This window comes from Varanus komodoensis, unplaced genomic scaffold, assembly GCF_004798865.1.
Source record: "Varanus komodoensis strain SLA01 unplaced genomic scaffold, ASM479886v1 scaffold27, whole genome shotgun sequence".
Classification (NCBI taxonomy): Eukaryota; Metazoa; Chordata; class Lepidosauria; order Squamata; family Varanidae; genus Varanus; species Varanus komodoensis.
Window position 1 is genome coordinate 10,165,970 of NW_025335701.1, and position 13,773 is coordinate 10,179,742.

Consider the following 13,773-nt stretch of genomic DNA (forward strand, 5'->3'; position numbering starts at 1 on the left):
CTTGCCAGCCAATGAGCATGCTTGGAGGAGGACACCCGGTTGGGGAAGGTGGCTTGAAGGAGACCAACCAAGCATCAGATGAGCAGCTGCGGGAGAGGGGAAGCATTTCGGGGTCGGGGGATCACTCCTTTTCTCCATCAGGACCTGCCTAATCTTTTTTGTCAGGCAGGAGCAGTTCTGGAGAAACACCTGAGATGCTGCTGTAAAGCAAGTTTGGCAGGTAAGTTTGGCAAGCAGGTAAGGTAGGTAAGTTTGGCAGGAGGCAGACCTGTGTGAGTGCGCAGGGAGACTCCAGAAGGTTGCCTGCTCTCTGCCGGTGAGGCCCCCTCCCCACTCACCTGTCAGCCCAGGACGGCCTTGTGCGTTCAGCATTACTTTTAAAGAACGATGGGGCCAGACAGTCCAAACTATTTACCAAGAAACACAGATCTGTGCATTCTGCAAGACGCATTCCAAATTCATCAGAGTAAAACTATGACTGGGACAAAGATTTCCTGCCCTCTCTCCTTTAGGAAAGATGCTATAAAGCATCGGTGAGGTGCAGGAGGAGGGAATTGAGACAAGGAAATGTCTCAATTCACTTCAGTTAGAGGACTCCAACGAGAGGCGCTTCAGTTAGAGGACCCCAACCAGAGCATGAGGGTTTTCCCTTTTTTTGCAGAGCATCAGACCCAAAGACCAAGCTCTTCTGGGGGGTCACATTTGCCACTTCCCTGGGTGGCCACGCTCCTTTTACTAGCATGAGGCTACCATTTCCAATGCCTTGGGCCCAGCCTCATCGCCACCCACCCCACCCACAACTAAACCAGCCCCTGCGAGCTGCTCCAAATGCAACGCCACCCGTGGGCCAAGATTTGACCTCTCCCGCACTGCTACTTGCTCAGGTGAGAACTGAAAAATGGAGCTATGCAGCTCCCAGAAGTCAGGAGAAACGGGGCAAATGCCCATTTGTGCACCACTCTGGATGCCATCCATGCTCGGAGCTGTTCCTCAAGAGACAAATCCAAGGATGCCACTCCAGTTTCCCTCTGGAAAAACCAGAGCTCTGTGAGTCATGGAAAACCGGGCACTTGCATTCCTAGTTGCGAGTTGGCTGGAGGGGGGAATCCTTGGCACCAGACTCAGCCTGTCAGGATACTGTTTGCTGAAAGAACAGCGGTGGGGGGAACCAGCGAGCAATTAATTCAGCTAGAAGGGTTTCCTCAGGAAAAGAAGGTAGAAGAAAAATTAACATTAACATAAACCATTTAGACAGCATCCTAAAAAGCAGAGACTTCACCTGCCGACAAAAGTGCATATAGTCAAGGCGATGGTTTTCCCAGCTGCAATGTATGGCTGTGAAAGCTGGACCATAAGGAAGGCTGAGCGCCGAAGGATTGAAGCCTTTGGATTGTGGTGCTGGAGGAGACTCCTGTGAGTCCCTTGGACCGCAAGGCGATCAAACCGGTCAGTCCTGGAGGAGATCAACCCTGACTGCTCTTTAGAAGGCCAGATCCTGAAGATGAAACTCAAATACTTTGGCCGCCTAATGAGAACTCCCTGGAGAAGAGCCTAATGCTGGGAACAATAGAAGGCAAAACAAGAAGGGGATGGCAGAGGATGAGGTGGCTGGATGGAGTCACTGGGGCAGTGGGTGTGAGCTTGAGTGGACTCCAGGAGATGGTGGAGGACAGGAAGGCCTGGAGGAATGTTGTCCGTGGGGTCGCGATGGGTTGGACGTGACTTTGCTAAACAACAACAAAACCATTTAACCTAAGGAAGGGAGCCCAATAGTTATACGGTTCACAAAGGGAGGGGATCACTAAAATGTGTCTCAAGTTCTGCACTGTAGGAGTCAGAGGCAGCTGCAAGAGGCTCCAGTTACTGGCCATCGGTGGTGGGACACTGGCCAAAGACCAGCAGCCTACAGCTACTTTTTCTGGTTCCTTCCTCAGGACTTCTCTTTTGTATGTCTCCAGAAGCTTCCGTCTCGAGCTTTACCTCCTCCTCCTCCTCCTCCTCCCTCCAAGAGCTTCCTCCAAGGGGTCACCTGGGTGAGCAAGTGTTGAGGTGCCAGCCCTATATGGCACAGGACTCCAAAAGAAGTACCAGAAGACAGCCGTGCTGTTGCTTTGCCACACAAAGCCCTGGCAAACTCTCTTACGACAATTCAGGCAGATTCGATGTAACATCGGCTTCCCGGGAATCTTTTGGAGGCTCTGATGCGCCTTGGGAGCGTTAGTTTTTGCAAGAATGGCGGACGCTTGCTCTGCCCATCTGAAGGCATGTCATGAGGAAGGGTCTACTTAAGGAAGCATTAAATCTTTGGACACATATAAAGGTATCCCTTTATAAAGGCTTCAACACTTGATTCAACCACAGCAGCTAGGGAAAAGTTTTAAGGGAAGTAAGGATTTAGAAACTGCAGAAATGTGGGGAATGATGAGAAAGTAGCCCTTTGCAACCTTGGGAAAAAGACCCACGACTTTCTGACTGAACAGGGACTGGGGTCTCAACCTCACAAAGGTTTGGACCAAATTCCAGCAGCACAAAGCACCTGGCTGAGGGGAAGATGAATCTGCCTTACCTAAATAAAGAGCTTAGACACAGGCAAGCTTTGCAGGTACATGGATGTGGTAGTCCTTGGATTTGTCACACTAAAACCTTTGCTTCTCTGCTTTCTCCACGCTAGACTGAAAGCTCTCCCTAAACAAAATAACTGTACGTGTCGCATGGAAAACCACTGGCTGCTTTTAATTAGTTTACAGAAAAGCTCATGTCCAGGACCTGAGGAAATGATGCACTTGCAGAAAATTCAGCACGCATTGTCAGCAAGCTGCTGATAGGGAATCGGGCTCTGAGTTGACAATGGTAATCCACTTTGTTGTTGTATATCCTAGCAGAGAAAAAGCCACGAAAAGAACAGAACCAGAACCTGTGACACCATCTTCAGTCTCCTGGGAACAGGAACAAAATCATAGAGCTTTGCAATTTCTACACACAACACACGCCTCTTTGGACAAAAAGGGGGAAAAGACTCCTTGGGCCCAAAAGGGGTCATCCGAATGATTTTCTATAAATGGACCATACTTGTAACTTTTCTTTAGGCAGGTCAAACATCAAGGTAAATGGCATAATCAGGAGACCCGGTTTCGACATTTATGTGGCCCAGAAAACAGAAGTTCCTCCAATAGGCTGAAGAGGATGTGTCGACTTGTGCCGAGTCCTTTCCATGGGATTCCCAGGCGTCATGCACCATTCCTTGGCAGGTCTTGGGAAAGTTGCGCACCCCTCCGTCTTCTCCCACTCAGCGGCGCTGGCTCAGCCCTGTGAGATTCTTTATCTGTCGAGGACACAAACACAAACATCAGAGAATGAACCCTGAAAGATGACAGAGCCTGCATGCAGCACCGCTCCCCGCTCACGGTGCGTGGCCACTGAGATGGGCAACTCTCAAACAGGGCTTCCCAAAAGGTGTGCCATGGAAATGCCGGATTCCTTGGATGCTTTCAGTTCCTCCGTGAGAAGACCGGAGCCGTGAGCAGCTGTTCCCGGAAGACGGCTTGCTCTCCCAGGGGCATTTGCGTACAACAATGAGGCAGATCACTCGAAAGCGAAGCTGAACTTCCAAAGACCAGGGCAACTCCGGAGGAAGGGCTCGCAGGATTTGGGCTCATGGGCTAAACATGGGCATCTGTTCGTAGCACATCTGGCAGGACTTCCTGCAGCCGGAGGGCCAAATCCCGTCAGTGACGCTCTGGGGGGCCAAGCCCTGGTGCTGAGCAGGGCAGAAGGTCCAGAACAACATGCCGAGCTCATCCACCTGTTTGGACTTCCAGCTCCGACTGCCTTACCGTCTGTGCAGCCAGGAAGAGACGTGCCAAGGCGGAAGGCCGTCAAGTGGCTGGTGAAACAGGGGTGGGCATTGTGGGAGCCAAGCCAGGGCCTCGGAAGGCCAACTTGGGTGAGAACCAAAGTTCCACAGGCCCGCGGTACGGATTGCCAGCAAGCAGCTCAGCGCCGTGAAATCAGCCATTCTCACACAGGCACGTAAAATGTGAGAGCAGGGAGAGTGATTACCTCTACGTGTGGGGAATCTTGCCAGGTTTGTGCATTCCCAAGAAGCTCCAAAACCAAGGGGAAACTTCAGGTACGCGATTGCTCGCAAAAAGAGGTGCGAATCCTACTGTGAAAGGGATGAACGTGGACCCTCCCTTATGCAAGGAAGCGGGCATGCGGGACTTTGCAAAACTTTGACAGGCCAAAGGATTTCACTCCCTTGCACCCCTGGGCAGGCCCTGGGTCCCTGTGGACTTGCAGCAGAAAAGGCGGCAGCCAGTGCCACCTGAGCTCCTGGGGGGAGGCTGGCGCTGGCAGGCACCTGGGGGCCCCTCGTTCCCAGCGAGGACACCTGGCCATCCTTTCTGCCCGGGGCTCCCAGTTCTGCACAACCGCTCAAGGTGAGGGGTGGGGCCACCATGCCTCCACGGAGACCCCCGGGATACCTGTGGGAGGAGCAGGCGGGGCAGCAGGGATGCCCTTTCCCCACGTGTGCCATCGCCTGCGAAGGCAGGGCGGTTTCCAGGGCCAAAGCGCAGCTCAGAGCTCCTTTGGCAGGCCTGGCACAGGACGCAGCACGCCTGACTGACTGTGCCGTGGGACCCTCCAAATATTCGCCTGCAGTATTGAGGGAGTCTTGCGGAACAACGGACAACATTCCACAACTAGATCATCCATACGGATCCTTCTGGGAAAGCCCCACGGACCCTTCCTTTAGGAAACCTACAAGAACAACCCAATGCCAACGTAAGATTGCACTGCTTCTCCACTTCCGCAATTGTGGAAGTATTCCTGGGGAAGGAAGCTGAGCAACGGCGTGGGAAAGCTCCTGCCCCCGCATTACTTACAGTAACGGCTGCTCCCAGTAGGCCCTGAACGAGGGCTTCCCCGGTTGCTTGCACCTTGAAAACATAAGCACAAGAACTGGAAATGCCGCTACTTACTGGCTTTATTTTTGCAGATAAATGGGAAATATTTTACGGGGACAAAGCATTTGGCAAGTCCACGCTCCATGGCTGGAAGGATTTGGATAAGCCAGAAACTACAATGCAGTGACATTTAAACGTCAGCAATCAGAGCGATCGGAGAAGCTGCATGTGTAGGCAGGCACAATCAGACCACACACAACAGTGCCAGACTTGAGACGCTCTCAAACAGAAAACTCCAGGAAAATTTCCTAAGCAAACCAGCCTGACTAAATTCAGATTCTCTCCTCAGCATCCTGCATAGAGTGTTGCCTTTTTCAGTAATGTCATTAACGTGGACTCTCCACCAGAACTGCATCACTGCAGGATGCCATAAAATTACGGCGAAGCGGCACAGGTAAGGTCGGATGCAAGGATGCAGGACATACTGAAAGAACTTGCTGCAGAGTTGGCAGCACCTCCACGCAAGGCTGCCTTCACCGTGAGGTGGCCGTAGACAAGAATGCAGGGATTCGTGGAAGCATGGGGTGCCAGGGGAATAAGTCACGGGATCTTAAGCCCTCAGAATGCCAGATGCTAGAAACATTCCATGCACTGGACAAGAACAACGGTCTGGGGGGAAACCTCGTCACAGGGAAGCTACCAGGCAGGGGCCGCTGGAAGAGGTTGTTCCAGCCCAAGCCCAAGGAGGGCAGTCCTCAGGGGCAGGCTCTGGCGCTGGCTGGTGGCAGAAGCACTTGTGGGAGAAAAAGAGGGCTGGGAGGATTCTTGCTCACAGCTCTTGCTCCGGGGAGCTCAGCCTTCGAAGAGGCAGCGAAGCCATTCTGGGCGGGGGAAGGCGGCACGAAAGCTGGGGAACTGGCCCATCTTTCTGGAGAACCACAAGGAGGCTTGGAGGTTTGGCCCTGAGGGCAGAAGTTTTGCAGCTAGTTGCTGCAGGCATTTTACAAAGATGTGCAAATGGGTAGAAGCCACTACAGGTCATACGGGTGATGGACGGGTGGGCTGGCGGAAAGCGCCGCTCACAGACGCACCTGCCTTGCGGTGTGGCCCACGTTCATGGCATCCGTTATCCGGTTTTGCAGGAAGGACCAGGTGTCCTCGAAATCGGGGGAAGAGTCCTGAATCATCACCAGCTCCGTAGTGTTGTAAATGCCGGCCAGCACCGTGCGGCGGGTGTACCAGTTTATCTGCAAGGGCAGGAATCAGGCAACGAGGCTGTATGAACACCACGAAGAAATGAGGCTTCCTCAAGCGGCGCGGACAGGGCGCTCCCATCGCTCGCGCCAGGAGCCAAGCGGTGGGGCCCGTGCTTCACGGCAGACGCACACGCCCGTGTTTTGCTGCGTGCAGATTTTTGTCAGACAGGGATCTCGCAGCCAAGCACAACCCCCTTCCTTGCTCTGCTGCTTGCTACAAACCTCAGCAGGTCATGCGCAAAGATTTCCAATTAAGCCAAGCATGCTCACCCCAGCCGAGGGTGGGAGCCAGCCAGCCATCCTGCTGACGGGGTTCCGCCAACCCTGCTGCCCAAAGCAGCCTGTGGCCCCACACACCTTCGGGGGGCTAGGAAACCCTGGGCGGGGGTCAGGCAGCACAGAGAGGATTCAAGCCTGAGACTGTGCAGGGGAACCCGGGCACGTTCCGGGCTAATATGGCGCCACTAGGTAGTCGCAATGCCCAAAAGCACACCCATGGCACTTGGTCACACTGCAGCGTCACTGCTCACAACCCCAGGCCAGATTTGCTGCAAGGAGGTGCATCCATCTTGGATTCTGGCGCTCGGATCTTGGGAATCATCTGCCCCAGCAAGCAGAGTTTGGAGCCTCCGCATTGGAGAAGTGCAGCCTTCCTTGTTCTGGAGCTCTGGCCAAGCATGCGATGGCTGGGAAGCAGCCACTTTCCCATTCCCCCCGCCTGAGTTTCAGGCTACTGGGAAGATTGCCATGCTCTCCCAAACAGAATCACACCTGACCAAATGGCATCCTTATGTTTATTTCCTTCCCTTCCGAAATGAAAGGCTGCCCCAACAGGAAACAGAATCTGTCTTCAAGCCCCCAAGACCTCATCTGGTGTCGGCCCACGAGGGCAGCAACGAAGTCTTGCAAGCAACACCGGTGCATTTTTTTTCCAATTTCCAAAACAGCGGGATAAAAATAACTTAAGATGCTACTGCTCAGGCTGAATCTTTTAAAAGACCCATCTGTAATCCCTTCTACTCCAAGAACAGCTTCGGTTTCCTGGTGTGTTCACAGTCTTTTCTTGGCTTTCTGGTTTATTCCTTTAATTTGTCTCTGTGCTACTAATTTGTCAGCATAGTGACTAGCATTTTCTTCTCACACCAGTTTATTAAAGCCATTCATTTAAAAGACCCACTAAGCTTTTCCTACCCTTTACTTATGTTGACAATAGGTCAAGTAATTCATTAATTGCTTTAATTAAGATATAATTTACTTTGCTTTCATTTCCTGCCATAGCAGAGATGGCTCTTATCATAAAGCCCTGGATATTTTTAGGTGGCTGCCTAAGAGCCTCCAAGGGAATCCTTCACTTTGTCGTCCCGGCTGGAGGTGGAAGTCTGTGCTGCAGAATGGCGTTTTTAGCTGGCTAATGCCCAGCCCAAACAGACTCCAGTTTGCTCGTTTCTATAAAAAGAAAGCCATTTCATAATTAAAAACCTAATACAACATGGCCAGCTTCCCCACTGCCAAGTTCAGATCCACCCAGTTCCAAAAATGTGTTGATTCTGGCTATTTTCAGTTTGCGTGGCCGTTTGAACGGGTTTTATACGGCTGTAGACGAAAATATTTCTGGTGCCTCCAAGAAAGATATTGAGTCTCTTGCATACTTGAGACAGGAAAAGAACTGCGGCTGTGCGTGCCATGCCACATACGAAATTTGCAATCTGGTCTCGGGCTCAGGAACTGGCACAACGGAAAGCCCAGCTTCATAAAAACAAACTGGCTGACCCTAACATCCCAGCCCCGGCACAGGCTTACTGCGCCTTAACTACAAGTCGCTTCCCTCCTCCTCTTCCCCGTCTGCGTTCCATTTTAGCAGCTCGCTTTGGCGAACACTGCAGGGCGCAAGAGCCCTGTGCAGCCTGCAGCACTGAACTCAGCATAATCCAAGCAGCTCTGTTTGGGAAGCCCAGAACTGGGAATTACGGAGAAGTTGCTTTGCTCTCGCTTGGGTTCTCCAACTCGGGCCCTGAGAAGGATGGTGGAGGGAAAGCCTGCAGGACGAGCCCTCTGCTCCATGGCTTCATCCGTGCCCTTTCAAACCATTGCTGCACCTCCAGGTAGCACATTCCGTAATTCAACCCCCTGCTGTGGGAAGAACAACTTCCTTTTTGATGTCTACTCAGCTGCATGGAATGAGCTGGCTTCTGGTAGTATGAGAGAGAGAACAAAGTGTCTTCCTGTGTGCACAAACTTTAAATTTTAACCATGCCCACCTGTCAATCAGAGCTGGAAACGCTAGAACGAAATACGCAGGCTCGCCAACTAAATGCTCAAATCAACACTGTGCAGCCCCCAACCCGCTCGGGTATTAAGCCAGAAGGTGGGCAGAGAACAAGGCCTTGTTTTTAAATCAAAGCGGACTTTTGCTACATTCTTGGAGTGTCCCCCCCAACTCCTTTCCACCCCGCATTTTGTTTCCTAGCAAGTGTGTTTCCCCATTTTTTCTGCAATAAACCTTGCCTGTCCTACCAACGGCTCTTTGGAGACCCGAATCTTGAAAAGTTATTAGAGTCTGAGCTGCATAAATGTCCACAAATGCAGCTGAGAGCATATTTATCATGCAAAGCTGCCCAGTTCAGGCCTTCCCTGACGTTGCTGCTGACGCTTTGCAAACGCCCCCCGTGTAATGCGCGGACTCACATCAGTGGACTGGTCTCCCGCGTAATGCCACACGTCATCCACCATACTCGACAAGAGGTTCAGGCTGGCCGGGATATTGTGAGGGAGCAGCAGAATGCTAATGGCCTAGGGGAAGCCACAGAAATTAACGAGGCGAGGGAAAGAACTCGAAGCAGCCAGTTTGCATGCACCGTGCTCTTTGCTAACTGCAGCTCTGCTTCTCAACATGACTGCCTTTCCAACGCGGACTGCTCCTAACTTCTCCCTCCAGAAACACGCTGCCCATTTTCTTCCACACGAGCACAAAACACTGGCATGCGTCTTCATTGCCACGAGGGAGAATGCTGGCCGCCACTGAGCCCTGCAGGGATCTGTCCATGAACCCCGGGTCACTTTTTTTAAAATTCTGCGGGCAATGAAGCCTGAATGTCCTGAGGAGGCTTGAACTGAGAGAACCTGTGATTGGGACCTTTTTGGTCCATGCTCATTTCGAAGGGTAAATCTGTTGGGCTGAATTCTAAATTTACTTGTTGCTACCATTTTAACTGTAACTTTATGGTTTTCTTAATTTTGGCTGTGAACTAGGTTGTATTACTGGGCTTTACATCCCCTCTCAGATTATTGATTTACCATTTTGTTATTTATTTTAGATATTTAATTATTGTTGCATTACTATTAATTTTATCAACACTATTGTTTTATTGCCTTGTTGGTTTTACTCTGTTTGATTGTATGTAAGCCCTCAAACAAACAAACAAACAAACAGCTGCAGTCTATCCCAGGGTTCAGTTCAGTCTAGATTAAGAGCCTTTTATCAGTTCAGACCTATTTCAGCAGGAAGAGGAAAGAATTTTAGGAAGGGCAGGTGGAAGACGCTGGTTGCTTTTCCCCCATGGAAACCCCTACCTTATTTGCGGTGGCCCCTCTTCATTTCCACACTGAGAAGCACTTGCCCACCTGAGTTCACTATTAGAGGGGATGATAAATACACTGGCTCCGATACACAAACTAACCAGCCTGAGTGGGGCTCCAGGGAAACGCAAACCGAAGCGTCACTCAGTTTCGTACCTGGGGCCATTTCTCGATATACGGGATGAGCATCCTCAGCCTGGCTTCTAAGGCATCCTTTAAAAACTGGTCTGTCTTCTTCTTCCTTCGGAAAGGAGGGACAGCGTTTACCACAGCCAGGCCCCGACTTCCGTTTGCCAAGGCCAACGCCAAGGTCCAAGCCTGGGCAATGGAGGCTCCGTCCCACCACAGAACTTACTCTGCCTGGCCGAGCTGCACCAGCTTCTCCTGCTCCTCCAGAAGCTCAGAGAGCCTGGAGTTGCACCGGGAGACGAAGTGCAGGACCAGTTCACTGCCGTCGTTGTGGAACAGCCCCGCTGCAGCAACGGAGAGACCGAGTGACTAAAAGGAGAAAGAAAGGCGGGTTCAGCCGGCAATCGAGCAGCAAACAGCCAGGAAGCAGAGGACGCTGCCCAGTGAGGCAGGAAGCAACACCGTTTTGCAGCACGAATTGTGGGAAAGCAGCACAAATGGAGCTCTGGCTTTTACGTGGGTTAACTGGAATCGGTCCCTGCTAGGGAACCCTGGAAGTTCTAACTTTGCAAAGAATCTGATGCCCTTTGCATTGGTTTAAACTGCTGAGCTGCTGGGCTGGTTGATCGAAAAGTTGACAGTTCGAATCCGCAGATGGGGTGAGCTTCCATGCTTTGTCCCAGCTCCTGCCAACCTTGCAGTTCGAAAGCATGCAAATGCGAGTAGATAGAAAGGTACCACTTCGGTGGGCAGGTAACAGCGTTCCGTGCACCTCGGTGTTCAGTCATGCGGCCACACGACCACGGAGACTGTCTGCGGACAAATGCTGGCCCCCTCGGCTAGGAAACGGAGATGAGCACCACCCCCTAGAGTCAGGCATGACTGGACTTAATGTCCAGGGGAAACCTTTACCTTTTTACCTTACTTCTCAGCACCCTCATTAAGAGCAATCCTGCTAATTTAGAACAGAGCTTAAAACTGACTTAAGGTGCCATCCTAGGCAAGTTCAAAGGCTTACAACATTTTGCAGGCGGTTTGTTCCTATCTAGGCTTGCACAGAATTGTGCCCTTAATTTGGAATGTATGTGCTTCTTGGGTGTTTTGGGCAGGAATCCTACACTGAGTTAACCAACTGATCTCACGGGACTTTGTTCTGAGTGCGCCCTCGTAGGATCGCACGTACAGCTCCCTCAGTGCACACCTTTGCTCCTTCTGCAATTGCATCCGGTGTCCAGCCGAGAGCAGGCACAAACTCCAGGGCTGCCGTCAGGATCCGATGCTGCAGCTGCTCCTCGCTCTCGTAGCCCTCCGATTCTTCACCACCCTGATCCGTGTAACTTGGAGGAAGCATAGGAAAGCACTGCACAGACCGTCTCCAGGACCAAGAAGCCTGCGGCTTGAGCATCGCACCGCGCTTTCCCACAACCTCACAACGGGTGCCAACGTGGAACTGCCCTCAACTCCTCTCTTGTGCTAGTGGACACACCGTTTGTCTCTTCGTGCTGTCAAGGGATCTGCTTTTCGTGGGATTACTCAGTTATCAGTCCAGTGGAGAACTATTGCTTGGGTAAGAGAGGAAAAGGCATCGCCATGTTGCTCACATGATCCCGGGATTATGGACAGGAGAAGGCGATCCAGGCTTCAAAGGGATTCACTAAAAGGGTCATTCCCGGGGGGAGGGGGGGCGGGGATATTACACCCTGCCTGGACGCAAAGGATTACCCCAGAACTGGCTGTTAAGCATGAGAAAAATAAGGTCCCGCAGAGCCCTGCAGGTTACCTGGGACGTGAGTGCAGATACTCTTCGTGCTGCGATTCTGCCGGCGGAGGCTCTGCATGTGGCTCCGTAGGAGGCTGCTTCTGCTCACCGGAAGCTCTCTGCAGAACTGCTGCCACAGAGATGTGCCGCCGGGATGGGAAGAGCTGGTACCTGACGGCTGAAGCAAAATTCAGCTGAGGAAGGCTGCTTATTATCCTGACAAACCGCCTCAGCTGCACTTGCAGAACAAAATCCATTGCGTGGTCAATGCACAGAGCAGGGTCTGGTGCTGAAAGGGACTGGCTTATTCAAAGAGACCTTCTATAGTTGCAAAAGTGGGATTGAGGCCCATATTCATTATTTTATTATTTATTAGATGTTTAGCCTGCCCCATTAACCACAAGGCTCCCTGGGAGGTGACCAAAAACAAACAAACAAAAACCCAACGATCAATATAGCCATATAATAAAACCCTAACATCTCAATATTATAACCTAATCATAGGACAATTAAAAAATACCAGTATCACACTTACTGGAATCCATGAATATGTAAAAGGTAAGACCATACTCTAAATTAAATTTTACAAAACCATTAAAATCAATCTAACAGTTAAAATACCAGGAAAATAAAAAGATCTTTGCCTGCCACTGAAAAGAAAATATGTCCCCGCCTGCATATTCTAGACCAGGAAGGGAGTTTCTTTTTAAACAAGTATGCCACTTCTTTGGCTCCCTGACCTCCTAAAAAATTTAGCCAGCACAAGTAGCATGTTAGCTAACAGCTCGACTATTTTCAGCGATGCATTAATTATCCAACCGACCAGGGGCCTATTCAAAAATAAGGTCTGCATAACTGTTGCTGATGCGTTTCTGCTACCCAAAGCAGAATTTGTTTCAAATGGGTGAACTGCAAAAGGCAGGGTTATACCAAACACGGATCACTTGAGGATGAATATACAAGCGTGACTATGCAAGTAACTTGTGTTCCTGTTGGGCTAGATTTTTGCTTCTTCTGAAGAGCCAGCTGCCTTTACGTGGTGCAAAGCCCAGGAGACATTCAGAGAAAACACAGGGAGATATCAGTACAGATTCAGTCATTTGAAGCCACACTCTCCAAGCTATCAAATTAAAATGTCAGGCTACAAAGTGCACCATGAGCTGCATCCAAACAGGGAAACTGGGAGCTAAACTCAGGAAGTAAAGCAATCTAGTGTCACCTTTCCAACCTCTTTGACATGTGCAGATTAGCTTTAGTCAATGCAGTGAGAGAGACATTGTTAAAGCAAGGGCTCTATGCATGCAGGCCAAGTACAAGGAGCAGCTGCACCCATCCACATGTTGGGCCACAGCCCCCCTCATCCCCAGCCAGCATTGGCTCAGGCTGATGGGCATTGTGGTCCAGAAGTGGAAAGGTGGCTGGGCAGGAAAGGCTAGGCTGGGGACTAGCATAAAGTCAACCTGGGCCAGCCAGCCTAGCCTTCCTCACAAGGCTGCTTGTTGCCCGGATAACAGGGGAGGAGGAAGTCGGGGGAGAGCCACGCCTGCCACCGTGAGCTCCTTGGAGAACAAGTGCAGTGCAGAGGAAAGATGTCATTTTTGTTTCGCACGGGCTGTCCAGCCTGATGCGCAGCAGGCGGAGGGAAACGGGGCGCAGACCGGCGAGACAGCCAATTCCTGTTGGCATTTGCACGTGCTCTCGAGCCTGCGTGTCCTCAAAGGACCTTGCCTCCCAAGGGCACCCCGCTTGCAAGCAAGGATGCACGGGGGGCGGGGATGCAGCAGGAGGGGAAGCCCGGGTGCCCGAAGCCGCCGATCGGGGGTCGGAGCCCCCGGACCTTCGTTTGGGCAGCTGCCCTGGACGGCGGGCAGGGGGACGGGCGGCCCCGGCGAGCGAGTCGGAGCCCCGCCCGAGCGGGCCGCCGCACAGCGCCCGCGCCCTGCCCGCGGACTCGCGTTCACACGTGCGGCGGGCGACGTGTGAAGGAGCCTGCGCAAAGCGCCCGCCGCGCCCCGCGCCCCTTGCCCTTCACCTCACCTTCCCGCCCGGCGCCCCCGGCGGCGCGCAGCCCGCGCTCCCCCGCCATGCGGGGCGCCGGGCGACCAGCCCCCAGGCTCCCCCGCCAGCCCAGCGCCTCACCCGCCGG

The 13,773-nt window shown here is 52.1% G+C and overlaps 1 protein-coding gene across 2 annotated transcripts in view; it reads right to left on the reverse strand.

Annotated features, from left to right (window-relative positions):
* Positions 1-2,710: 2,710 nt before the first annotated feature.
* The window catches only part of COQ9 (coenzyme Q9), an 11,276-nt gene continuing 213 nt past the window's right edge, over positions 2,711-13,773 (reverse strand). The window contains exons 2-9 of one of the 2 annotated variants that reach the window (XM_044434204.1): positions 11,649-11,805; positions 11,070-11,205; positions 10,095-10,237; positions 9,896-9,980; positions 8,849-8,953; positions 5,999-6,154; positions 4,887-4,940; positions 2,711-3,322 (exon numbers count right to left, since the gene is read on the reverse strand). In XM_044434204.1, coding sequence (XP_044290139.1) covers positions 3,287-3,322; positions 4,887-4,940; positions 5,999-6,154; positions 8,849-8,953; positions 9,896-9,980; positions 10,095-10,237; positions 11,070-11,205; positions 11,649-11,805 — 872 coding nt within the window. In that variant the 3' untranslated portion in view covers positions 2,711-3,286. Of the gene's footprint in view, positions 3,323-4,886; positions 4,941-5,998; positions 6,155-8,848; positions 8,954-9,895; positions 9,981-10,094; positions 10,238-11,069; positions 11,206-11,648; positions 13,366-13,773 lie in introns of those variants that run through there. The other variant, XM_044434203.1, reaches the window with a different exon arrangement.